The sequence below is a fragment of the Euprymna scolopes genome, chromosome 9 (assembly GCF_053919585.1).
Source record: "Euprymna scolopes isolate OS-2025 chromosome 9, ASM5391958v1, whole genome shotgun sequence".
NCBI lineage: Eukaryota > Metazoa > Mollusca > Cephalopoda > Sepiida > Sepiolidae > Euprymna > Euprymna scolopes.
In genome coordinates this window covers 130,365,899-130,393,414 of record NC_136490.1, presented here as the reverse complement: position 1 = coordinate 130,393,414, position 27,516 = coordinate 130,365,899, and the positions used below count along the sequence as shown (strand labels likewise).

Here is a 27,516-nt window from a genome sequence, read left to right as displayed (position 1 = left end):
AATTAATATTTGTTTATTTGGTTATGTCGAAAAATATAGGAGATTTTCTAAGGAAAAATATTTTCCTAGATCTCTAAGGTGGGATACGCTAATAATATTATCGTTAAAAAAGTATATAAAAAATCAACGTATATATATATATATATATATATATATATATATATATATATATATATATATATGTTTTATTTTTTTATTACCGTTTTATCTGTTTGTTTACATATGTTTCGGATGTTGGACCATGTTTACGATCCAACAGCCTCGCCAGACCTTGCAGAAAAACCTATATTTATATATATATGTATAAATAAACACATATTTGCTCTGCAATAGTATTGAGCACTCTTTTCAGGTTTTTATTAATTACCAGTTTTACCATATATATACATGCATACATACATATATATATATGTATGTATATATACATACATACATATATATATACATATATATATATAACTACTTAATTTACTCACATAAAATTAATATACGAAAGTATAAATTTATGCGTAAACTTCAAGTATTTACTTCAAAAGCACTCAATGCGTAGGTAGAGCTAGTTAGTAAGTTATAAAATATATATGGCGATTAAGCTACACTGAATATTCCTCGTTTCATCAACTCTATTACTCTTCAGGCTTATGCGCGAATTTTGTGGTTGTTTGTCGTTTTTATATACGCATCTTCTATTGAGATTTTAATTAGCCAATTAGCTTTCTAGTATCCACCGCGCCCTTCCTATCAGCCAATGAGCATGCACTTATCGGACAAAGGCCTATTTGACCTCTGGTTGACCTGTTCCTTTGTGTGTGCTCTATTTAGTCTGGATATCTAGTTTCTTGATCTGTTTTATATTAGGTTAGTGTTTTTTATGTTAGTTATCTATAAATATATATATATATATATGTACACACATATATGCACATATATATACATATATATATACATACATATATGTGTGATCATTTATGTATATTCATGTTTATCTAATTTATTTATTTGTTTATTTTCTATTGTTTTTGTTATTTTTTAAACTATTTTGTATCGCTATCCTAGAGTAAATTTTATCTTGTGAACACAGTTGTTTGCTATTTCTCTTCTACAGTTTAATAGATGTTGGGGTTCTTTAAAGTACAGGATAGCAAATTTTTCATGAAGGCATAATCTACATGGGTCGTCTAGGTCCCTATACGTGGTAGATTGTCTTATTATTTTCCATTCGACTACCGGCGAATGTCCGCTTTCCTTGAGTTCCCAATATTTATTTGCTAGCGTTGTTTTCATAAGGTGTTTTTTTATTGTTGAATGTACTTTTGTGGTCATAGTATCGGGTTTTGAAATCTAAGGAAGTCATACCTACATAATATTTCTTGTTATTCGGGGTTTCTTTCGCAAATATTGTGGCCTGGTAAACTACCGTTTTGGTTAAATATTTATTTTGAAGTGGACAAAGTGTGCGGTATCTACAGTTGCATTTATCTTGTTCGTTATTAGTATTTTAATTTATAGTATGGTTGTTCTTGTCCGGGGTTGGTTTATTATTATTATTATTATTATTATTATTATTATTATTATTATTATTATTATTATTATTATTATTATTATTTCTGCTAGTGTTAGTTTTATTTTTGTCATGGTGTCTACTTTTTTATTGTTTATTTTGTTGTTGTTTACATTGTTTTTATTTAATATTTTGTTATTATGTGCTTTAATTATCATCTCTAAATTTTCGCAACAACTGTAGGATAACTTTAAGGTATTTTTATTGAAAAATTTGTGTAAGGGGTTGGTTGCGGGAAAGTGTTTTTCAATAAGATCTAGAAATTTCTTGCCAAGTTTTGTTTTTAACATTTGATTGTATGGGGCCATATACCAAATTATAGTTCTTTTTCTTCTATTTTTAATTTTATTATAGTTATTGGTGTTTTGTTGCTTATATTTGATATCAATATTTTGTATCCACTATATTTTAGGGCTGTTTCATAGATATTGGTTGACCTGTTAATAATTAAATAAAATGAATAAAATATATTAAATAAATATAGCAAAATCATTATGAGAATAATACTAAGCTCTTATGAATTAATTATAACATAATAAAAACCCATATTACTCGTTATGGCCAAAATGGCTGATGGCCGTGCAAAACCTAACAACAATCAAACCATGGTAAATAGATGGCTTTAAAGATAAATAAAAACTGAATTTAAATATAATCAATAAATGAGATTACTCAGAACAAATATCGTATGAATACGTTTTAATATATGCGTTCGTAATTAAATTCTATCTCAACTTCATCGCAACGACGCGAAGAACAAATATGGGCTGAGTCTATCAAGTTGATCGTATCGCCTGTTAATTCAACATGTAACGTCCCTCGGTCAATCGAAAAAGGATTTGCATCTTCATATCCCATTTTTTTTTCTGTTTAAATTTTTGATTCTCAGGATTAAAAATCACGTTTCATCGCGAAACGCCCCTATTTATAAAAGGCAATGGTTTTGGCCACATCATGATTTGCATTCATGAAAAGAAAAAGGATACACATAGATGTATGGGGTTCAAAATGGCCGTTGAGTCAGATGTCTGTCATGGTTGCTCTATTTACTGACGATTTCTATGGCATTTAAACGCATGCATGTATATGTGGGCGTGAACTGTTTAAACTTAAGCAGATTAGAAGAATAAAGAAGAATCCGAAATAAGAAAACATTATCGAATGATTGGTGCTTGTATGTGTAGGTTAACACACACACACACACACACACACACACACACACACACACACACACACACACACACACACACACACACACACACATACACACGCCACGCAGGACTATCACTGAATGTTTGGTGTTTGTATACGTTCACAGATGCATATATATAAATGTAATTTTATAAACATCATATATATATATATATATATATATATATATATATTGTGTGTATATATTGCTGGAACTTGCATAAATTTAGAAAAAAGAGAATCAAAAGTAAGAAAACATCAACGAATGATTGATGTTTACACCTCTCCCTCTCTCTCTCTCTATCTATCTATCTATCTATATCTTTTTCTCTCTCTCTATATATATGTGTGTGTGTGTGTGTGTAAATGAAATAATATAAACACAAGTAAAACCTTACGCAGATTTGAGCTTATATATATATATATATATATATATATATATATATATATATATGTGCGTGTGTGTGTGTGTGTGTGTGTGCTGTGCGCGCATTTTTTGTCAATAGTCGTCTCATTACGAGATACGTGCCGTATTCAAATATAAACTGTTTAGTTTTATAGACACTGATAAGAAGCAAATAAATTATGCTAAAAAAACCCTCAAAAACAAAAAAAAAAAACCCCAAAAACCAAAAGGTTTATAGCACATAATGGGTAAAAAAGTTTAAACAAAATCATTAAAAAAAAAAAAAAAAAGCAAATTAAAAAAAAAAACCGACGCAATAAATTAACTCATTACTATTCGGAGAGTATAAATTGGCTTGTTCTCGTTTTTTTCAAGAATCATTATTTGAAACGAGTGGAAAAGTCAGTCGATATAGAAAAAAGGTGCACAGAAAAGGGACACAATAACTCAAACGAAAGACACCATGGAATCAAAGATCTATCGAGTGATCGGAATTTTTTTGATCGCCCTTATCGGTGTAGTCATTTGCCAAGATGATTTAATTTCCCTCTGTAAAAAATCCGAAGGGCGCATAGAGTCACGATTTATCAGAGACAAACGCAACTGCAGCATCTTTTACAGTTGCAGTCATCCCATCCCGCACTTATTTCCGATGAGTTGCGGCTGGACAACAGTCTTCTCACAGTCGCAGCAAGTGTGTGTCAACAAGAATAGTATGTTCGATGATTGTAAGAAAGATGTCTATGGGGGAACATTCCGTAAGTTAAAATGATTTTTTTAAAAAAAGATTTTATGAATCTCCTATCAGTCTTTTCTTTTTCAAATTCCTACTTTATATTTGAACTAGTTCATTATCCAGAAATCTCCGTTAAAGACCGCAGTCTCCCCATCGCCTGCTTTCCATCTGGTTAATCAAATAATCTTTCTTTTACTTAAATCCTTAAATTTCCCAACTTTTTTAAATGACAATATAAGCAATATCAAATCTATGTAATAACATTTGCTCGGTTCGCTTCAGCAGTAATGATATGCACTTTTAATTTCACGAGCAAAGAAGCGAAGGCTTCATTCTAAAAATACCTGATGATCATAAAAAGAAAGGAAAGAATAATCGCTTTTCAAATTTCATTTTATGAGGAAAGAAAGAGAAACATACCCTCAATAATAACTGATAACGATAAAAAGGAAATTTGTTTACTTTTAATATAAACATGGTAAGTGCTCGTCTGAGCTCCAATCCACTATTTCCCCTTTGCCGGATTTTCAATAAAAACACTCGACTAGCTACAACCACTATTAACACTTTCCCTCACTCTTTATCTGTACCTTAATCTAAACGCAGATTCCATGACCCAAACTTCTTTCCTATAATTGTTCTGCTGGCCTGCTTTTCTAACGACTACCATATCGTAATCTTCAAGTCCAATATAAACAAGTTCTTGTTGAACCATCCCCTTAAATAATCAAATTCTACTTAAGTCATACCATTAACGATTACTACACTATCACGTTACATTCATTAACCCTTATCCTCGAGAGGCCTTCAGGCCTTGATAAATAAAGAAACAGAAAAACATAGCAAATTACCTTATTATTATTATTAATAGTAGTAGTTGTAGTAGTAGTAGTAGTAATATTTTTATTATGGTACTTATGCAGAATACTGACAGTGTTCATAACGTTATTATTTAGAAGATCAATCTTGACATGTGGAGGAGGAGTGTTTTATAACTAGTCTGTACTTCCACCTAACAAGGTAATAAGCAAAAAATACGGTAAAAATTGAATTTGATTTGAGTATCCTATCTAAAATATAGTAGTGTCTGCATAAGTAAGTAATAATTTAATTGTCATTTTGTCCATCGATTAGTTTTATCTTCTTATCAATTAGTTTTTTCTATTTCTTTTCTGATTAGTTCCGCTTCAATGATTACAAGTAGGATTAAGAATTCAATTGCAAAGTGATAGCGATCGACTGAAGTCAGCTAGTTTTCAATATTAATCATATGTAGTCTAACATCTTTGTATGAATATTTTTGTATGTATTTAAATGTTTAATTCATTTTACATCAATTGATTTACGTACTGTATGCAGATTGCTAAATAAATTTTACAATAGTAAGGTGGTCGTGGTGAAGGATAACAATGGATTGCTAAGTTCGAATCCAATACACTCCATAGCACCACGTCACCACGTTCACTTATGAATGTTTGCAGCCTTCACGTGGTTCTTATCACGAAAAAAAAAAAAAAGAAAAAAAAGGGAAGCGAATACCCATAATAGAATCCAATCTGGCAAAAAATTTTTTTCCATGTTGATTCATACACATTCACTTTTTAGTATTTATAAATAATAAAAAAACGAATTTCACAGTTACTGCTACTACGAGCAGGACCTGTAGAAACTCTGTTTATTTTTTACGTTGCGACTTCGGTGATCGGAAGATCCTATTTATTAAAAAGGAGGATAGAAAGGGGATAACATACTAGGAACATTAAATTAACGTATTTATATACTAATTTGATATTCAGTTTGCTATCACCTTCTATCCTCTATTTTAATAAATAGGATCTCCCGATGGGATGATTTATAATCTGGAAACCGCGACAAACGCACGTACTTATATACGTTAAAAACACTAGAGTATTATTTATTATTATACTAAATATGCATTCAATTAACATTTGTCTCCCTTTTTTCCTATAAACGTTAATAACACAAAATGCATGCTTAAATTTTTTTTTATTTTTATTTTATTCAATTTTCACCCCAAACAAGGCACAATGCCACTTTGAAGTAGGAGGCTACTATCGGGGACATAATTTGCGGGGGCATTATGAAGGGAGATGAGTAGAAATATGTTTGTTCACATTACACTTGAACTTCTGTATATCAGTACATTTGGGAAAGCAGAATCCCGGAAGGAAGTTCCAAAGATTTGCAGTTCTGGGAAAGAAACTATTGGAGTAAAAGGCTTTCTTACACCTAGGGATCTCTACTGTAAAGGGGTCGGACTTAGTTGCTTGTCGGGTTTGTAGGGGGGTAGTCACGTGAAGGAGGTACAAGTGCTTGCAGTTCGTCAGAGCATTCACCATTAAAGTATTTGTAGAACAGGCAGAGGGATGCGACATTTCGTCGATGGGATAGAGGCTGAAGCCTAGATGACAGTTCAGGACCTATCAGGTTGGCGACTCCTTTCTGAACCCTGTCCAGGAGTGAGAGATGCTAAAACATATTTTAATTCTGGGATTGAGTCATTGGGAAGACAATAAAAGTGGTTCCGAATCATCAAGTGCCATCCAAACGTAAGAGGGTTATAGGAACCAAACCGCCTTTAAAAATTTAAATATATTCTATTTTGATGAAAAATATATTATACTAGCAGGCTGCTCGGCGTTGCTTGGTCGTAAAATACGCTTAAATATGATATTTTAATTCATGCAGATTTTTTAATTATTATATAGTAAATTCTTTATCGATTAAGATATTGTCACCGATATATAGTAGTGGTCCCCCGGCGTTACCCAGTCATAAAATAGGCTTAAATATAATATTTTAATTCATGCATATTTTGTATTTATCATTATAGAGCCAATACTCTATTGTATCGAATAAGGGAAAAATGGTTTGGGTGTCATCAACTAGAATCGAAACCAAAACATTTAGTGCTTCAGCTATAGTCGTTACCGTTTTAACTATCGATAGATGGATAAGAAAACGTTAAAATTTAACCGGCTTTAACGTCTAAGTGCGTATTTGCATATGCGTCTAAGAGTGCTTTAAGTCGGCTTACGTATACCAAGTTCCATATATTTTTGCAATTTTGACACCTTAGCAGCTATTTTTACTGGCTAAAGACCAAATCGAATTTCTTCCACAAGGTCCAAATTCCCTATATATGAAGTCTGTAGAGCAAAAGTTGACAAAATAAGTTTTGTAGAGACCATCTCTCAGACATACAGACAGTGTTACTTATATATATATATATATGTATGTATGTATATATATATATATATATATATATATATATATATAATTTTGCCACTTTGTAGTAGGGGGCTACTATCGGGGGCATAAGTTTCAGGGGCATTATGAAGGGAGATGAGTAGCAAGATGTTTGTTCACATTACACTTGAACTTCTGCATGTCAGTTCAGTTGGGAAAGCAGACTCACAGAAGGGAAGAAACTATTGGAGTAAAAGGCTTTCTACTGTGAAGGATTGGGACTTAGCTACTTGTCGGGTTTGTCAGGGGTAGTCACGTCGAGCTGGTACAAGCGCTTGTAGTTAGTCAGAGCATTCACCATTAAAGTACTTGCAGAACAGGCAGTTTAGGACCTATCAGGTTGGCGACTCTCTTTTGAACCCTCTCCAGGAGTGAGAGACAAGCAGCAGATGCACCAGCCCAAATGTGACAACAGTACTCCATACATGGGCAAATGGTGGCCTTATAAAGATACAGGATACTTTCAGGCGTAAGTAGTTTTCTAGCACGGTAGAGAGAGCCTACCTTCTTTGCAGCAGCCTTGGTAATACTTTCAATGTATGCATTCCAGTTTATTGTTACCTGTAAACGTTAGGCCGAGGAGTTTAAAGGAAGCACTTTCAGGTAATGTGTTCTTGGCCATTGCTATTTGTGTTAGAGAAGGTTTCTTGTAATTATTGAAGGAAACAAACTAGTCTTGGCAGCATTGAATGTGACCATCAATTTTTGCCCCCATTCCACTACAGATTGGAGGTCATCCCCTAGTGTTTTTGCCATTTCCTTAGATATGTGTTCATTTGTTTTCCCCTCGTGCCCGTTATAGGGAGTGGTGTCATCAACAAATATACCCATCTCCGAAACATTTTTATCAGGAAGGTCATTTATGAATATCCGGAATAATAAAGATCCAAGGATAGACCCCTGAGGTAAACCCTCATTTATATCATATTGTTTAGATGTACGACTGTCGAGGACAACTTTAATTTTTCTCTTAAGAAGGATTTAATTACATTCTGTATTCTTTCAGTGATACCATATGATCTAATTTTCCTTAGAAGACCATCGTGCCATACTCTGTCAAAACCCTTAGCTATATCGAGAGCTACCGCTCTACCCTCCCCTGTTTTGTCCAGTGAACGGTATATACATTCAGAGATTACAGTTAAGATATCAGCTGTGGAACGGGCTTGCCTAAATCCATATTGTTTGTCAGTCAGGAGTTTAGCAGCTTTAAGGTGTTGGACTCGGGCTTGATTAATTAAGGACTCAAATATTTTGGCGAAAAGCGAGAGGAGGCTAATGGGGCGATAATTTAATGAGTCAGTTCTTTCACTAGAATTCTTGAAGATTGATACCACAGAAGTTGTTTTCCAGCAGACGAGAAAGCAGGATTCCTTAAGGCATTTATTGTAAAGTTTGGAGAGAACTGGAGCAACCATAGCGGAGCATTTTTTAATAGCACAGCCGGGATGAGATCGGGTCCACTTGCATTTGAGGTGTCTAGATTTTTATGATACCATATACATGAGAAGGGGTGATTTTCAAATCGTCTAGTGTGGCGTCTGTCCGCAAGGAAAGTCGGAGTGGAAGTGGTGTGCCGGATCCAGGGTGGAGTTCGAGGCAAACCGACTGGCAAGCAGGTTAGCCTTGTCAGTTGCCGTGTAAGCAACCTCATGATTGTGTGATTGTGAGAGAATCGTTGATTGCCCATTATTTACTACACTGTAGTAGATTTTCCAAAAATCACGGATTCCTAATTTCTGTGCTTCGATGCGTTTTCTGGTGGTTTCAGTGTATTCTGTCTTAGCTGTCGCTATTTCTCTCTTACAACTACTACTAGCTTCTATATACTTCTGTCTGTTTGAACTGGAGTTTTGTCGGTTGAATCTGCGGTACACATGCTGCCATTGAGCAATGGCAGCTGCACAAGCAGAAGTAAACCATTGAGGAGAGTGGGGGTTGCTATAGAATTTCCGTGTGGAAACGTGTGCTTCAATTGCAGTTTTGAACCATTCAGTGGTCTCATTTGCGCACTGTTCCGCTGGAAGAGAAAAGATATTTTGCCATGGGGCATCTCTGATGAGTTCTCTGATGGCTTCCTAGTCAGCCTTTGTAAGTAGAAAATCCAATCCAGTTACTGAGGTGGACTTTGAAGTCACCAAATACATGTACTTGTGCGCTAGTATCGAGGGAGAGTGTTGTATCTATGCTGTCAGAGACTTTGTTTATTAGGGTACAGTCCTGGGTTGAGGGAGAGCGATAGAGAAAATACAAATAGCTAATATTATATTGCATGTTTAGTCTAGAGCACATGAAGGCCTGGTCGTCTGATTCTAGTTTTGTTTCTTTAGTTTAAGGGAGGAGGCAGGTTTTTTTTTTTTTTTTTAGTTTGGTCCTGGTTTAAACGTAACTTTTGCTTTAGATATTTCATTTTATTTAATTTAAAAGTTTCAGTTAGGGTGAGTATAGGGTTCTGGACAAGTGGTTGTGAAGAATATCAAACATGCAATACAAGTAGATCATATAATTCCCCGGATAAAATAGACGAACTGATACGTTTCCATCTGTGTAACAGTTATCTATCCTATTTCTTTGTTTTATTTTTGTTTACTTGCCTCCCCTTGACGGCAGAGTTAGACACAAGGTCGGTTTTTAATGTGAGGGTGGGAAGCAGCTCTCCAAAAGAGGCACTCTGGTCAGTAACAAAAATAAAAAAATGTATCAGTCATGAAGGATTTCTCCTCCATTAACCTAGACCAAAAAGTGAGGAAAAAATTAAGTGCAACATCAGAAAGATCCTACACTTTGATCTTGGCCCGAGGGCCAAGAAATCTACCTATTTATTTTATTCTGCGCGGATGGATCAGAACGGGTTGCAAATTGTATTGTAATGATTACTGAGCTTATGAATTTATGACCTGAAAGTTTCATCTCTCTGTTGCAGATATTAACAGTGCAGGACTCTCAAGTAGCAACCCCTTTCATGGACGTCCGTTATAAACAGATACGTTATTGAATTCCTAGCAAAAGTGCATTGAGAATGGTGGTTACTATGTAGACAAAGAAATTCTGGAGCACATAAGGTTGCTCGTTTTAATAATATCACTCTCGTTTTTATAGCATTTAAAATTTTGAGTAAGAAAAAATAGGAGGCTTTACTGTTGGAACACCCCTCATAGTCATTTTATAAGTCTATTTTACAGTTCTGTTTTTATTAAGATTTTAAGAATATTTTTCTGGATATAGAATTTATATTATTGCGTTTAAAACTTTTATTTCTTAATATGATGAGAAGTTAGAAAGTATTTCGTTAAGGTTAGGCGTTTGTATCTATTTACTGAAATATGACTCCTACGAGAAATAGCTATAAGAAAGTGTACAGCATGGCGTTTTCAATAATTTTGCCAGCATTTGCTACCATCTTAAACTGCCTTGTGACCGCATATCCTTTTCTATATTTATCAAGGCTAACAAATCATTCGAGAACAAAGGTTAATAGGATGTATGGATTAAAAGCGTGTGTGAGTTGAAAAATTCGACATCAACTGAAAAACAATTGCCAACCTAGAAAATGACAATTCTTCCCCTTTGTCAGAAATATCGCAAATTGAATCCGGCAACTAAAAGACAAAATAGAGGGCATTTCTTTCTTATAAGAATTACATTAAAATAATGAACATGTGATAATAGTTGTTTTCCAATGACAGCGTATTTAACGTTTTGACATATTTAAATATATTTTCGCCTAGTAAGAAAAAAGTAAAATGATCGACTATGGTCGAGGACGACATGAAGGCTTCCTTTACATTAGCTACTATATCGGCAAGTAGAGCAGGGCACCACACTTTTCCTGGCATGTTTTCACTTATCCTCGATCTTCAACTTATAATGTTGAGTCATTGCTTAAATCTTCGGTATGACTCGACCGAGAATTGAACTATAATCTTCCTGTTTATTAGCGAACATTCTCATAAGTATACCAAATCGGTCGGCTTGGTGAATAATAATGGACGCCATTGCTGAAATCGAATGCCCATAGAATAGCAGCTGAATGCCTACTAGACCGTAACCTACGTAAAGATGGCCTTTGCACTAAATTCATGTAACCTGCTGATGTCACGGAATAAAGAGTGAAGACACGGCCGGAAGTCCTGCTGTTGTATCGAATTGCAGGAGGGAATTACCCAAATCGTCCAAAAGTGACTATTTTCGTTTCCTAAAAAGCAAGGCATTACTTTCCATTTGCACACGTGCAATTAAAAGGGACAGTTTATTGCCGAGGAAACAGCAAAGTAAGAGATAAGTTTGTTCATTTATTTATCATTAAAATTTGAAATTAAGAAAGATAAAACAATATGTGTTTTTTTAAAGAGAAATATTTATTAACCTTTAAAGATGATTTTTTTATTAAATTTCCAAATAATTCTTTAAATGAGTTTTTTTTTAATTATTATAGTGATTTATTTTTTCTTTAAACTGTTTTAAGTTTTAACGATTCGGGGTATTATGTCGTCACGGAATATAACTGGTTGTTAAATGTGGGAATTACAAGAAGACATCGTTTTGGCACCAAATGATGACACGACCATCTATGGCAACACATCAAAGGCTGTAAATGACAAAGTTCTCTCTGATTCTCTCTCCTCTGATCTCGAGCGCGTGGTTCAGTGGGGGAAGATGTGGCTGGTTACCTTTAATGCATCCAAAACCAAACTCCTATCCTTACATCATCAACGCTCTGATCCCCAGCTGGCATCAATTGTGATGGATGGCTCTCGTCTGGGTGAGGCCCCGTGTTTTGACAAGCTTCTGGGTTTGGTTGGTTGGTTGGTTGGTTGTTTTTGTTTTACGGCATATCAACCCTTTTTGGGTTATTTAATGCCGAATCCAAAGATTTTGAAGAAAAAAGTTTTAATAGAATGTATTTGTTGTTTTCAAGTCATTTTCTATTTAACCCATAGTTGGGACCCTAACAGGTACTACCACTCCGGGTCAGAGTGGACCTGGGAGCAATGGTAATTAAAGGGTGGCTCCACACTCCCCAAAGCCCACAAGCTGGGGCCTCACCACTGGATATAGTTTAAGGTCATATCCAGGACCTTCTGGGTTTGACCTTTACTCCTGATCTGAAATGGAACACGTACATCAAGTCTGTTGCCAAGGTCGCTGGAAAGATGGTGGGATCCTTCTACCGCTCCAGAAGATATCTCACTACTGATGCAATTCTCTATCTATATAAAAGCCAAGTATGTCTAAGGATGGAATACTGCTGCCATATCTGGGCATGAGCTGTCCTTGTTTTATCGTTATTTCCATGGCAGATGCTCGTCTGAACTCCAATCTCTGGTACCCCCTCGCCAATCTTTCACGAAAAACACCCGTCTAGCTGAATCCACTGTGAAAAATTTCCCCCACTCTATATCTGTGCCTAAATCAAAACGCGGATTCCATGAACAAAGCTTCTTTCTGAGAACTGCACGCCTGTGGAACTCTGTTCCGTCTGCCTGCTTCCCTCCGGACTACAACTTGGATGTCTTCAAGTCTAATGTTAACAAATTCCTAATGAACCGCCCCCTTAAGTAAAAACTTCAGCAAATCTCCTCACTAACGTAATGTACTTGCAATAACCCTTATCCCTGAGTGGCTTCCGGGCCTTGATAAGTGGTGATCACTGTGTAAAAAAAAAATTATTTATTTAAACAGAAAAATAGTAAAAGTGTTATTTCCCTTTATAACACGGGGCAATATATTTAAACTATGTTTTAGTGAAAGGCAAAAAAGCAAATAAATAAACAGATCTTATTGAATTTGTCTGTATTTTTGAGATGAGGTGTTTTCATTGATTGAGATTGTCGGACTGACTTCCTCATCTTGGTTGTTATGGTCACAGGTGTTTCGTATCGAACTGGGTAACCGTTTGTTAGGAGTCTCAAACCCAACCCTTTATTATTATTACGGGGGTACCGTGTTCAGACTCCAGCTAGGCTCTGGGACATATGGCCGAGTGGTCCTAGACGTTGTATCAAAGTTTACAGTTACCCAAAGGTGCTGAGTTCAATCCTGAACGAAGGCAGTGAAAAGTAACATTCAAAACAGAGAATCAGCAACTATGTCCCAGAGCCTAGCTGGAGTCCGAACACGGTACCCCCGTAATAATAATAAAGGGTTGGGTTCGAGACTCCTAACAAACGGTTCCCCAGTTCGATACGAAACACCTGAAGAAGGCCGGAGGGCAAAACGGTCGAAACGTTGTGACCATAACAACCAAGATGAGGAAGTCAGTCCGTCAATCTCAATCAGATCTTATTGAAGTCCATGTGAAAAGCACGTGTAAATGAAAGCTATGCCGAAGCCCGGCGTTGCCCGGGTGTTTGGGGATTTATGTTGTGCAAAAAAAAAAAAAAAGAAAAAAAAGCGGTCAATTTTTTCAACTTTGACCCCTATTATGACCCCTTAACATTTATTCTTTTGGACTCAAATCAAGTTATAAAGTTAGATCCATGTCCAAGGTACCTATATCTAAAATTTCAAGCGTTTAGACCGAAAATTGTCGGAGGAGTTTGGTAGAGTTCTAAAAGGTCAAATCGTTGAACTTTGACCCCTTAACAGCCAAATTTTTGGTCGAAAACCGATTACAAAGATTTTCCCAAATCTCAAACCCTGTATGTCAAATTTCGAGTCTGTAGACTGAAAATTGACAGAGTTATTGCGTAGGATAATGTACACAGACACACAGGTGCTAGTAATAAAAATACAAAAAAAGGTCACGTCCATAAAGATGGCTTCTATGTTTTTTCAACAGTTTTCATTTAGTCGTTTCACGTGTACAATGTAACTTGCTATGATTTGCTTTTGTTATTTCGGTACTTATGAAGAGAAGATATCGTGTGGAAAAAATAACGTTATTGAGAAACCTATTCTTAACATAGGGGGGGGAGAAAGTGTTTTGTAACTACTCTGGACTTTTACCCAGCAATTTAATAAACAAAAGATACTGTAAAAATTAAATTTAACTAAAAAAACTCTATAAAAATAGCACGGTACTTCTCTGTTTAAACATCATTATTTCTTTAAAAAACATGGTTTTAGCAAATAAAACGTTTAGAAGCAATGTCGAAACTCATTTCACTAAATAATTTACGTAACTGAAATAAGAATTTCATTTATTTATTTGGTGTAACGAAGCTTATATCTCGGTGCTTCCATTTTGCTTAAGATCTCATTCCATGTTTTAAACCCCCTCTTGTATGTAACACACACACACACACACACACACACACACACACACACACACACACACACACACACACACACACACACACAATGAATGAATGACAAAGTCTATATTTCAAAGTTCATGATGTTGACCATCTTACAATTTATTCCTTCAATTCAGTTAACATTGACAATTCTTGACAGTATCTGTTTCGTAGCACAATCTATTTTACAAGTACTATAATGGAATGTGCTCTGACGAACTCAAGGCATTTTTACCCCCCACCCGGCGTAAATACCCCCGATTAGTCCGACAAGCTGTAAAATTCCAACCCAACTCTGTAAAGATCTGTAAATGCCGGAAAGTCTTCTACTGTAATAGTTTTTTGCCTCAAACTGCTAGACTTTGGAATTCCATCCCAGATCCCTGCTTCCCTGATTGTACTGGCATGCAGAAGTACAAGTGTAATATAAACAGACACATCACTACTCAACTCCGTAAATAGTACCTCTGTAAATGTGGCCTCAAATAGTAGCCCCTTACATCCAAGCGGCATTGTTCCTTGTTTGGGTTTAAAAAAAAAAAAAAAAACAGTGAAAAAAAAACCCCCCTCAAGATTTAAGAAGTAAAGAAGAATTTAGTGAACCACTGAAATGTCTATGTATCTCATATAGATGTTATAGAGGTGTTAGCCCCAATAAGGGACCCCTTGATTTCTAAGTAAGTAAAATTAAACGAAAAGGTATTTTGTCTATCTTGATTTAACGCGTTTTATTTTATTAACAGACGATCCTCTGTGTGGACCACGACCTTTCGGTTTAAACCGGGACCCGACCGATTGCAATCGCTTCATTCCGTGCTTTAATCATACTTCTTATCCATCGATGGCATGTCAAGATGGCCTACACTTTAGCATTCAACAGCAACGCTGTGTCGAACCGGGTAAAGCTGATTGTAGAATAGGTCCGATGAATAATGGAAATTACAACAATAACAACAACAATTATCCAGGCAGTCGGTCTAGATTCAGAGATCATAACTTCAATCAAGCAGGTAAGTAATTGCATAAGAATTTGTGTTTGCCAAAGTTGAAGTGTAAATAAGCAATGTAGAAATATTAAGAGTTCAAAAGGACAAAATAATCTCAAACTTTGTAGACGAGGGGTGCGCACACTTTCGCAATTTGTGATCTACTTCTAAAATGATCAAGTCAAAATGATCTACCAAGTAGAATATAACTAATTTAAATTTGTGATACATTTATCTAAAAAATATATTGAAAATTTTTAAAGATCCATAAATGTTGGCGCACTTTGCAAAATTGTATGCATCCAATTGGTCAGTGTAACACTGTGCATAACATTGTCTTACTCTAATGACTTGCATGGAGTGAATTTGCCAAGGATGCATAGTTCAGATAGTAGCTACTGACAGCCATCCCCATGCATACTTCTAAATAATCATCAGTCATGGTTTATTCTAACCTCCGGTGCGACACTACACTGACTAGGACACCCTTGAGGAAGGTGCTCTCTTCTATCCTCATTTCACCTCTATGAAATTCACATTTCTTGACAATTTCTACATTTCTTCTGTATATTCTATTTTCTTACTACAATAGCTCTTCACCACCTGCAATACTTATTATTGCAGGTGGTGAAGAGAATACTGACTCCATAATGAAGCCCCAAGTTGGGTATTTAAAAAAAAATGTGTCAGTATCTGAAAGTAACTGCTTTGGATATTTTTTAGTACATTTCCCATCAACCATGCAGGAGATCTTGGATAAAGGAGGCAGAATAGTCGATGGATCATTTGAGTTTTGACAATCTGAAAAAGAAGATCATCCCTAAGATCAGGGAGCTGAACGCTGCTAATTTTGTCAATATCATTAGGTCTGATCTTACGAAAAAGCCACAATAAGATATAAGCATGAGACGCATTTTTCTGCCATTTATTAGTGTACATGTAGCATTGGGTGCGACTATAAACTTGGCGATTATTTAACAATTCAATCAATTTCTTTAGTTTCTGAAGAAAAATTCTTGCAATCAAGTCCTGCCTGTAATGTGATTCTTGCCCATGCAAACAAATTAAATTTGATTTGTTCTCCTTTGGAATTGTATATGAAGGTGATGTATAAATCAAGTTTGCAATATTCCCTTACATAAAACATGTCATCCTGCGTCCGCTCAAGATATATTTTAACCCTGAATAGTGTTACCTGCCTGAGCCGCATATATGAGTTCCTATTTACAATGCCTCCCCACGGGACAGAGACACCACTGTCGTTTTTTTTAACGTGGAGAAAAAGAACAAAAATAAAAATGGTCTCAGTCGTGAATGATTTCTCCTCCACTGACAGAGAACAAGAAATTGAAGTGCAGCATCTGAACGTTTACAGATTATTTGTTCACAAAATATTTATAAAAATAAATCTATCTACAAAACAATTGTACTTCAAAACACGTTGTAAAAGATCAGCATACAATGCCCCATACTGTAAAAACTAACAATTATTTTTTTATTAATTTCGATAAAAATAGATCTTATATCGAATAAACGAAGCAACACCGATTTCAACTTTATGTATTCTTTTTTTTTTTTCAGGCTAAGAATTTGGTCCCAACAGAACAGGCTATGCTTCTGATCTCCTGGAAGTTTTATTGTGGCCAAACTCAAAGATTTATAATAAAATGATTTATTAAAATGATTTGTTATATTGTTATCTATTATAATTACGTAGGTTTTATATGTATTGTTTTAAATATATTAACCTTTTTTGTACCAATGTTCCTTAAATGGAACATAGTTTTCAACATACTATAGAAATTGTAATTTTGCTTTAAATATAACTATAAGAATAATTTATAAAAGTTTTCATAAATCTGGAGTAAAATGAAGCTACTTTAATAGAAATAACTTATAAAAATTGAATTTAAAGCAAAATTACAATTTCTATAGTATGTTGAAAACTATGTTCCATTTAAGAAACATTGGTACAAAAAAGGTTAAGTGAATTAATATTAGACAGAATGTCTAGGTGAACGAAGAAGAGTATAAGGAATAAAAGTACAGATACATAGATGAATCGATATTTTACCTAAAACTTCATTAACTCTAGTATATACAGATAACAAGAATTATCTATAAGAGGCCTTAGTAAAGTTTTAGGCGAAATATCGATCTATATATAGTTCTGTTTTCCTTGTATTTTTATTATATTGGCTTTTTTCTTTTCTTTTTATTTTATTGCAAACATGTGTTATGAAAATACATGTAAATGCGTACGTTTGTGTTTTAGGATTTGCGCGCGTGTTTGTTAACTAGCGTGTAGTTTTATACGTAAAAATCAATGCAAAAAAATGATATATTTTCATAGTAAATAATTGATCCCAGGAAAAAAATGGGAATTTATAGAAAAAAATAAATATCGTTATATTAATTACAATAAGATATTCTGATGAAATGAAAGTATTGCAAAACAGAATTAAACAAGTAAATCATGTTTGCAATTCTCAATGCATAAATAGTATAAATTAATCTTTTGTTTTTATAAATAGTTTATATTACAATTTTAGGATAATTCTCAATGCATAAATAGTATAAATTAATCTTTTGTTTTTATAAATAGTTTATATTACAATTTTAGGATAATTTTCAAATACTTGAATCGTATAAACAAGAATTATTCTGTGAATTCATTTTTTTTTTATTGCGGAATGTTATCCTTTTCATAATTGTTATTGTTTTACCACGTTTCGGCTAACTAATCCAGATTAGTTGGCCAAAACGTGGTGAGACAACAACTATGGAAGGCAGTATTTACTGGAGATACAGTTACAAGACCCAGCATTCCTATCCCGTCGCGGTTAACAACCTGAATAATGGCAAAGAATGAGTTGGTCGAAAGATGGTGAAACAAGAGCTATGAAGATGAGGATAACAGTCCGCAAAAAAATGACACTAATTAGAAAGCCTCAGCCGAAAAAGTAAAAATAAAAAAAATTATATAAAGGAATTATCATATCTGAATTTTTCTAGATGAGGATTGATAACACGTATTATTTAGTTCATTCGGACTACTGTTCTCATTTTGACAGAAAATACCTAAGCAATAGGAAATAAGAAGAGAAAAAAATAAAAAAAGAGAAATACATTAAAGTTAAAATACAATAAAAAATAGTCAGTGAAGACATGCATAAGTAATGAAGAAGTTTGTGAATTTTTGAGATGAGGATTTATAATTCGTATTGTTTACATTATTCAGACTACTGTTCTCATCTTGACTGTTATGCTGCACTTTAGTATTAAGGCTAAAGATAATTAGAGGATGCTAGCGTTTTAATAATGAGTAGTTATGTGACTAAAGTGATGCGTACAAAGGTTTGAATGAAAAAAAAAAGGATAATGTTATGGTGGATGGTAGAGTAATTTGTTGAATGCATGGTAGGGGAAAGTATTTATGACAAGTCATTAAGAAAATTAGAGCAGTGGGTGGGAGAAAAGCACAGAAAATAATGGGATGCATTGTCGAAAAAAACGTATTTTCTAGAAATATGGAAAACAGTTAAATGTACGTCTTTAGAAAGTTGAAGTTTTGTACAATATGAATGTAAGTATATATCGTTCGTCCACAAACATTCACTTATGGACGTTGAGATTTTATGCAACCAGTCCCTGATCGATTTGCGTATTTTTTTTTTGTTTTTGTTTTATTTTCCAATTAATATATGAGACTAGGATGTGTGTCAGCTCAGTTTAATATGATGTGCATGTTTCTGAGATTTTGAGATGAAGATTTATAATTCGTATTATTTAAATTATTTAAACGACTGTTCCCATTTACAATTTTATTTCATAACGTTGTAATCATCGATCATATTCAAGTGTATATTGTCGGATTCGGAAATTTTTCTGTTGCATTCTGTAGTCTGGATAGAATTTCGAACGGGACTCTGCCTAATTCCCTTTCCTAGAGGTTGAAAGTCTAATCCTAAGTGCTAGCGATATAGTAATACTTTGAATATAATTGCGAATTACTTAGAACTTCTACCTGATTGTGTCTGTTGAAACGCTAGCATGCTACCCTCCACGAATTTTATAAAGGGTTCCATTCGAAATTTCATGCAGATTTCCGAGTTCAACAGAAAAGTTCCAAGCTTCAAGACAAGATACACACGAAGAAGGTCGAAGGTTACACCGGCTGAAACGTTGTGGGAATAACATCCAAAAGTCAAAACAGCAGTTTGAATAATTCAAATAATTCAAATATACAAGAATGATCACAGTGTTATGTTGGGCCTTTTGGCTACGATCACAGGGTAGTATCTGTGGCGAGCAATTCCAAACGTCTGAACGATTATTATTATTATTATTATTATTATTATTATTATTATTATTATTATTATTATTGGTTTGTAAACTATTATGTAGAAAAATATACGCAGAGAGAATATTTTGAAAGAAAGGAATGTTTAGCTAAAATATTTATGTTAAAAATCTAACGAAGGGATTTCAACTTAGATATTTAGGAATGTTTATTAATAAAATATTATAGAGATATTTGCGTAATAAAATAGATTTAGGAATTCAATTTAAAAAAAACAGTAATCAATGGAATTGGCCTGGTAACAAAGAAAGAGTAGGTTTTGCTATATGAACTAGAAATACAAGTAAGAGTCAGAGAACGTGGGAGCCGACCACGAGAGGAGATTTACTTTGTCAGTTGTGGAAGCATTCGACTGAGCTACTAAGAGATGATGTAAGGACTAAAGGAGGAAAGCGTTATAAATCTCTGAGGGAAACGCCTTACTGTGAAAATGAGAATAAACGAGGAAAAACAAAAAGAAATCCTGTTATTACTGCTTCAGAGTGAAATGTTTTCTTGCAGTATCAAAGAGACGGAGGGAGCCATGACCTAAGGTTGGTAGTCCGTTATCAAAGGGCCATTGTGTGTTTATGTATCATGTTTGTTGAACGCGTTCCGAACTAATCACTGTTACCTTATCTATGTTACGTGAACTCTGTTTAAATATGTGTAAACGCGCACACATACACAACGAACGTTTATGACCACCAGACGACACACAAGCATCGGTTTCATACACACATATATTTATATAGACTAGACGTGCATGAACGCACGTATATATATATATATATATATATATATATATATATATATATATATATATATATATATATATATATATACAGGTATATGTAGGTATTTAATTATTATAGTAAAAAAAAATAATTATGACAGCCCCTTTAAGAAATTCGTTTCTTATCGTTGAGCACTTTCAGTTGAATTAAAAGTCGGTCAATTTAGCTCTTATGCGTAGATCATCGTATAACGATTTGATCACTGTCTGTCTGACGTAATGAACATTTAAATTAAAATGTTTAAAATTCAACGCTATTTCACACGGTTAATGGTAGCCGAATGGATACGGCCTCCGCTAATCGAGCCAGAGATGTCGCGGGTTTCGAATCGTTCGACTGGTAGTAATCGTGACACCCTGCACTGAAGAATCCCGAAAGGATGAAACACTAGTGTCTGTAGGTATTTAATTATTATAGTAAAAAAATAATCATATATATATTTATTTGTGAAACATTGCAATTTTTTCCAATTTGGGAAGAGGAGCGTGTTCTTTCCTCCTAGAAACAAACTAGAAATTTCCTGTGTTTGTTCCATATACAAAACCGTTCAGCATAACTCTTGATGGATTCTGGGGAATAACTAACGAAAAACTTTTAAAATATTTGCAAACAAAACGTTATTTCTTTCAACTTTGTAGTATTTTACACTCGCCGAACAAATTAGAGTTTTCCCGTAAAATAAATTCGTCGGTCGGTTTTTACATTCATGATCTTATAATGCATACAAAATATTGACGTTGACGCACCAGTCCCCATTAGATCACCAAAGTTCAGCGACCTTGAGCCTTACAAATACTGAAATGGGTGACCATTTCGTAAGATCAAGTGCTATATATTTTCTAAAGAGAGGCGGACGTCACCAGGCTATTGGTGCTATACACACGTTGCATCAAATAATACAGCTTCGGCAAGAAGGTTCCACGTTTGGAGGTTACATCGGGCGAAACGCTGTGAATCAGTTGAAAATACGAGTAATTCGAATAATCCAAATAATACAATTCACTTGTAGTTTTCATTTCACAGGCACACACACACACACACACACACACACACACACACACACACACACACACACACACACACACACACATATATATATATATATAAGAAAGAATTAAAGGCGTAAAAATATATTTTACATAAGTTTTTTGTTCGATAGGATGCTTAAAAAGGTATATTGAATTTTCATCTGGGTTTTTAATCATTGACTTTTGATTTATCCTCTGATTTAGAATTTCTTCCCCATTTTATAAACCCTTTTAACAAAAATTATTTTTGAATTTATGACTGGTTTTCATATAATGTTGTTTCAAATAATGCCAGTGCCAGTAAATTCATAGCGTCGGTATAATATTCATTTGCTAATATCTTTCCACTGATGAGAAGAACGCATTTCTTTGAAACTCCGCGAATTAATGGAAATATCAATATACCTTTATCCTGTCGAAAATAAACTAATGTAAAATATATTTTTATAGTCTTTAAATTTTTTCTTCTATAACAAGCTCTATTCCCTATCTTGGTTGCATTGACCTTTTTTATTTGATGGGGATTACTATATAAATATGAATATTTATATTTACTCTAATGTTACAGAACCTATTGGTTTCTTAACTTAATCTTTACTGACTGCTTGTATATATATATAGTCCATTATATATATATATATATATATATATATATATATATATATATATACAGGGTGTCCGTAAAGTTACTATACAGTCTTACAAGTTACTATACAGACACCCTGTAATATATTAACAGTACAGTAAGATGTTGTATTAAAATATTTATTTGTAACAAAAGAAAAAAAAAGAAATAACACCTTTATGTTTATAAAAAATCTCAGAAAATACACGTGTTACATCCGAAAAGACTGTAACAATCAACGCAAACAATTTCTATGACAAATATTCAAATTGGAGGCCTCCAGCTCCAATACATTCTCGACAACGTGACACCACACTCTGACAAACTTTGGTGCACAAGTCACGATCAAGGTTGGCAAATGCATCAATAACAAATTGTCGAAGATCTTCAACACTTCTTGGCTTTCTCGAATACACAGAGTCTTTGATGACTCCCCAGACAAAGAAGTCCACTGTGCGTTTTCTTTTTTTCAATATCGCTTCAAAATAAATTTGCGCTCTTCCAAAGTTAGCTTGCGTGGCATGCTTGATTAAATAAACCTGTAAAAAATAAGTATTAACTATTAATACAGATATAATACAATAAAACAATAAGACTGCATAGTAACTTTACGGACACCCTGTATATATATCAATCGATGACAGAACGAGATGGAAACTCTTTTCTGCAACAAAACCGTATTTCATATTTTAAACGCAACGGTGATAAATTGAAATGGTGAAACGACCAATTAATCAAGAATTATTGGTTAAGTTTCACGAAGAAAGACAAACAGTGATTGCCACTTGGAACCACATTCAAATGATAAATAAAAGGTGTTTTTAGAGGCGGCGAACTTTAATTTAAAATAAATGACAGAAAAATATTTTTAGTTTACAAATACGTGCTCCCATATATTTTTTTATTATAGAAATATATTTTATTATACAAATACAGTGCTCCCATGACCCTGGAGGGTTAAGAGACTTTCGAATCACAGAGCGCCTATAACTTCATGTAAAATTACATTAAAACGCAATGAAACAATTTTCAGGGCTTATTTAACTTACTTAGCTTTGTCACATACTCCCCCCCAAAAGCTTTGCCACATACTTGAAAACAAAATTCCATCATTGCCTGAAGCCAATTGTTCAGCTGACAGGAACGGCATGCTAGTCTCGACCCTTATCTGCTCGGTTCATCTCTTTGGTGGTCATCTTTTAACTTTTCTTGAATGAAATCTTTATAAGATTTCATTATATAGCTGGAGTCCGGTAGCTGAGAAACATATCTAAACGTCGTTAATCTATTTTGTTTTCGAATAACATTTTGATGGTTCCGTTAATATAAATCTTTCTTCTGATAGCCGCACTCCGTAAAGTTGCTCCAAAATGGTTCTTAAACATTTCATTTCGAAGGTCTTGAGTATTCTACACACGAACTAGCTAAGCAAGAAACAAGCAGAACATTATATAAATCGATTTTTCAAAAAAATGTATGAACGAATCCTATACATAACAATATATCAGGTTGGCAAGAAAGTTCTTGCTGTTTTTAACTTTCAAATTCAGATGAACATATCTCGGCTCAAACAAAAAATTTATTGATCGAATTAAACACCACCAGAATCAATACACGTTTGCTAACGCAAACAAGTGCATTTATGCAAACAACATAAAAATCTTGCGTTCTGATGGCGATGAAGTCACTGAAATCGTTTTTAGTATCGCTAAGGTTTTTGAAGCATTTCTCACGCAGAAGGTTCTCGAGATGCTTGAAAACGTGGTAGTCGGTAGGTGAGAGGTGTAAAAAGTATGGCGGATGAGGATGAGTTTCGTAGTCCAATTCGTTAAATTTCTGCAGGGTCAGTTTAGCAGCGTGCAGTCGGTCATTGTCGTGGAGAAGAATTGGGTTTGTTCTGTTGACTAATGCTGCGTGTTGTCGAAGTTTCTGATACATTTCATCCATTTGTTGATAGTAATTCTCTGTCTTAATTGATAGTACTTCTCTGCTTTAATGATTTCGCCTGCACTCAAATAAATGTAATGAATGAGACCGGTCGCAGACTATCAAACAGTCAGCATGACCTTTTTTTGGTGCAACTCTGTTTCGGGGAAAGTGTCGTGGAGCTTCGTCGGCGTCTAACCACTGAGCTGAGTGTCACCGGTTGTCATAAAGAATCCACTTTTCATCGCATGTCACAATCTGGTTGATAAACAGGGCGTTTTTGTTGCGTAAAAGAAGGGAAGATGACACTTCATAACGGCGTTTTTTTGGTTGTCGTTCAATTCGTGAGGAACCCATTTATCAAGTTTTTTGTCTTTCCAATCTCTTCAAGTTGTTGGAAATCGTCGTATACGTTAGTCTAATCTAATCCAGAAGCAAGTTCTCGAACAGCTGTGAGTAGGTTAGCTTCGACTAAGGCTCTTAATTGATCATTGTCAACATCCGACGCCCGACCATTACGCGAATCACCTTCAAGACTCTCGTCGCTGCGACGAAATTTCTTAAATCATCATTGTGTCGTGCGTTCAGTAGTAATTCATGAGCCAAAAGCTTCGTTGATATCGCAAGCTGTTTCATCAGCTTTTTGGCTTAGCTTGAATTGAAATAAGAAAATTGTGCGAATTTGCTTTTTCTCCATCTTGTATTCAACGTTCTGAAAAGAAGATGTAAATGCTTTAAAACGATTGTATTAAGCAGCCTACCATAGCAACATGAAAGACAATTGTACATGGCAATTAAGAAACTGGCAGGCAAGTACAGCAGACCGGAACGACCGATCAAAGACAAACAAGGACAAACCATCACGAACTCTGAAAAACAACTTGAGAAATTGGCGGAACACTTCGAGGAACTTCTCAACAAACCAACTCTCGAGAACCCTCCAGACGTCACTGAAGTAGACACAGACATCGATATAGACTACGATCCACTAACGAAAGAAGAGTCCATTCACGCCATAAATAAAATGAAAAACAGCAAGGCAGCCGACCCAGATATAATTCCAGCAAAAGCCCTTAAGACGGACGTAAAAACAACAGCCGGCATGTTACTACTGCTCTTTGAGAAGATCTGGGAACAAGAAAAGATACCAACAGATGGGAAAAACGGACACATCATAAAGCTGCCCAAGAAAGGAGATCTTAGTAGCTGTGAGAACTACAGATGCATCATAAGGTGTTCAACCGAATTCTGTTGAAGAGAATGTGAGACGCAGTGGATGTTAAACTCCAGGACCACCAGGCAGGCTTCAGGCTAGACCAGATCGTCACGCTACGCATAATAGTCGAACAGTGCCTAGAGTGGAATTCCTCGTTGTACATGAACTTCCTGGACTTCCTCATGGCTTTCAACAGTGTACACAGTGACACCATGTGGCAACTACTCCGGCACTATGGGATCCCGGAAAAACTTTATCAAGGAGTTGTAAGAAGGAATGACTTGTCAGATCATAAATGGAGGACAGTTGACACGTCGTTTCAACATAAGGACCTGCGATCGACAGGGATGCCTTCTGTCACCGTTCTTGTTTCTCTTCGCCATTGACTGGATGATGAGGCGGACGAGGGATGGGCAAAAAGACGGCATCCAGTGGACCCTCTGGACTAAACTGGACGACCTTGACTTCGCTGATGACCTCCCTCTGTTTTCCCACAAGCAGCAACAGATGCAGAACAAGACCTAGCCTAGCCACCCACACCTCTTAAGTTGACCTCCATATTCACCCCAACAAGACCAAGATCCTGAAAATTAACGCCTCCAGTAAAGACGCAGTGGAGTTGGGCAACAGCAACCTAGAAGAAGTTGAGACCTTCACATACCTTTGGAGTGTGATTAACTAGCAGGGAGGAACAGATGCAAACGTTAAGACCCACATCGAAAAGGCAAACGCATTGTTCATAGCCCTCAAGAACATCTGATGATCCAACCTCATCACATCTCGCACCAAAATCTGCCTGTTCAATTCCAACGTCAAATCAATCCTACTGCATGGAGCAGAAACTTGGAGAACAGCAAAGACCACTATCAGAAGTGCAAACTTTTACCAACTCATGCCTTCGAAGAATGCTAAAAATCCCATGGCCAACTACCATCAGTAACACAGATCTCGTGGGTAGAACCGACCAAGTACCAGCAGAAAAAGAGATTGGGGAGAAAGAAACTAATATTATCTTACCTATACATTTACTTCTTAACTTTACTTTCTAACTTGTTCAAATGAATAACGTGGACGGACGAACATCGAAGTAACATTCTTCTTAGATTATTCAAGATTATTGCCCGTGTCACATCCCATTGGCTTCTCTCTCTCTCTCTCTCGGAGAGAGAGAGAGAGATAAACTGATCTGAAAACCTTCGGTTACTCGCGCTCGAAAGCGGTACGTCATTCATCATTCCTAATCATTTTACTTCTGTTTTGTTTACGGCGTTCGACCTCGTCCACCTGCCTCAATCTCACGTCACCCGTCTCTGGGAACAATTCTGTTTACTGGTTAAGGTCATCCTGGCATGCATTAAATTTGAACCTTGTTAAAGTTTATACAATTACGTAATTGATACTGATGTAGTGTCATGTAACACCATGCTCTACCAATATAGACCATGTTTTACTTGGATATACAACAACAAGAACAATTAAATCAGTGAAGACAAATGAACTAACCAGCGTCCATGATAAAAACTGTTCGTTTCGGATATAATACAACTTGAAAAACCAGAAGAATGCCCGACTCAAACGGTGTCCGGTGAGATTCAGTTACTGATATCAAACTCCATCCGTAATTTGACTTCACGCGAGCGTTTCAGTTTCCCAAATTTATTAATGAATTATTAAATTGTTAGGTGAAAGTACAGAATTGTTAACAAAAGTCTCCTCTCAATGTTAAAAATGTTTTTTCTAAATAATAACGTTATTGTTTCAGCAAGGCCAGTAAACTGCAGAAATTATGTAGAAAGACATTCTTAACATGAGAGTTGAGTGCTTTGTTAACTCTTCGGTCCTTTAATTTAACATAATATAACAAATTTTAGTGAATAAAAATTAATACAAAACCTGGCAAACCATAAGAGTCAGCGATCTAAAATGGAGAGTGTTTAATATCAAGAAACAAATCTACCCTTTCAGAGTCGGGCATTCCTATAGTTTGCCCATAACTTTTACTTTTATATGAACGAACACACACACACACACACACACACACACACACACACACACACACACACACACACACACATGTATATAAATTTGTATGGATAAAAACATATCTTTTCTGTATTGATTTGTTATGTGTTGACATGTACGAATACAAAAAGTATTTCGAAAAAAAGAAAAAAAAGAAAATGTTTTTTTCTAA

The 27,516-nt window shown here is 35.0% G+C and overlaps 1 protein-coding gene across 1 annotated transcript; it reads left to right on the top strand.

Annotated features, from left to right (window-relative positions):
- Positions 1–3,559: 3,559 nt before the first annotated feature.
- Positions 3,560–17,064, top strand: LOC145285013 (uncharacterized). Its single transcript, XM_080134097.1, has 3 exons — positions 3,560–3,916; positions 15,146–15,412; positions 16,970–17,064. Exons 1-3 carry the CDS (start codon positions 3,622–3,624, stop codon positions 16,972–16,974), a joined length of 567 nt encoding a protein of 188 aa, XP_079990223.1. The 5' UTR covers positions 3,560–3,621; the 3' UTR covers positions 16,975–17,064.
- The last annotated feature ends 10,452 nt before the right edge of the window (positions 17,065–27,516 follow it).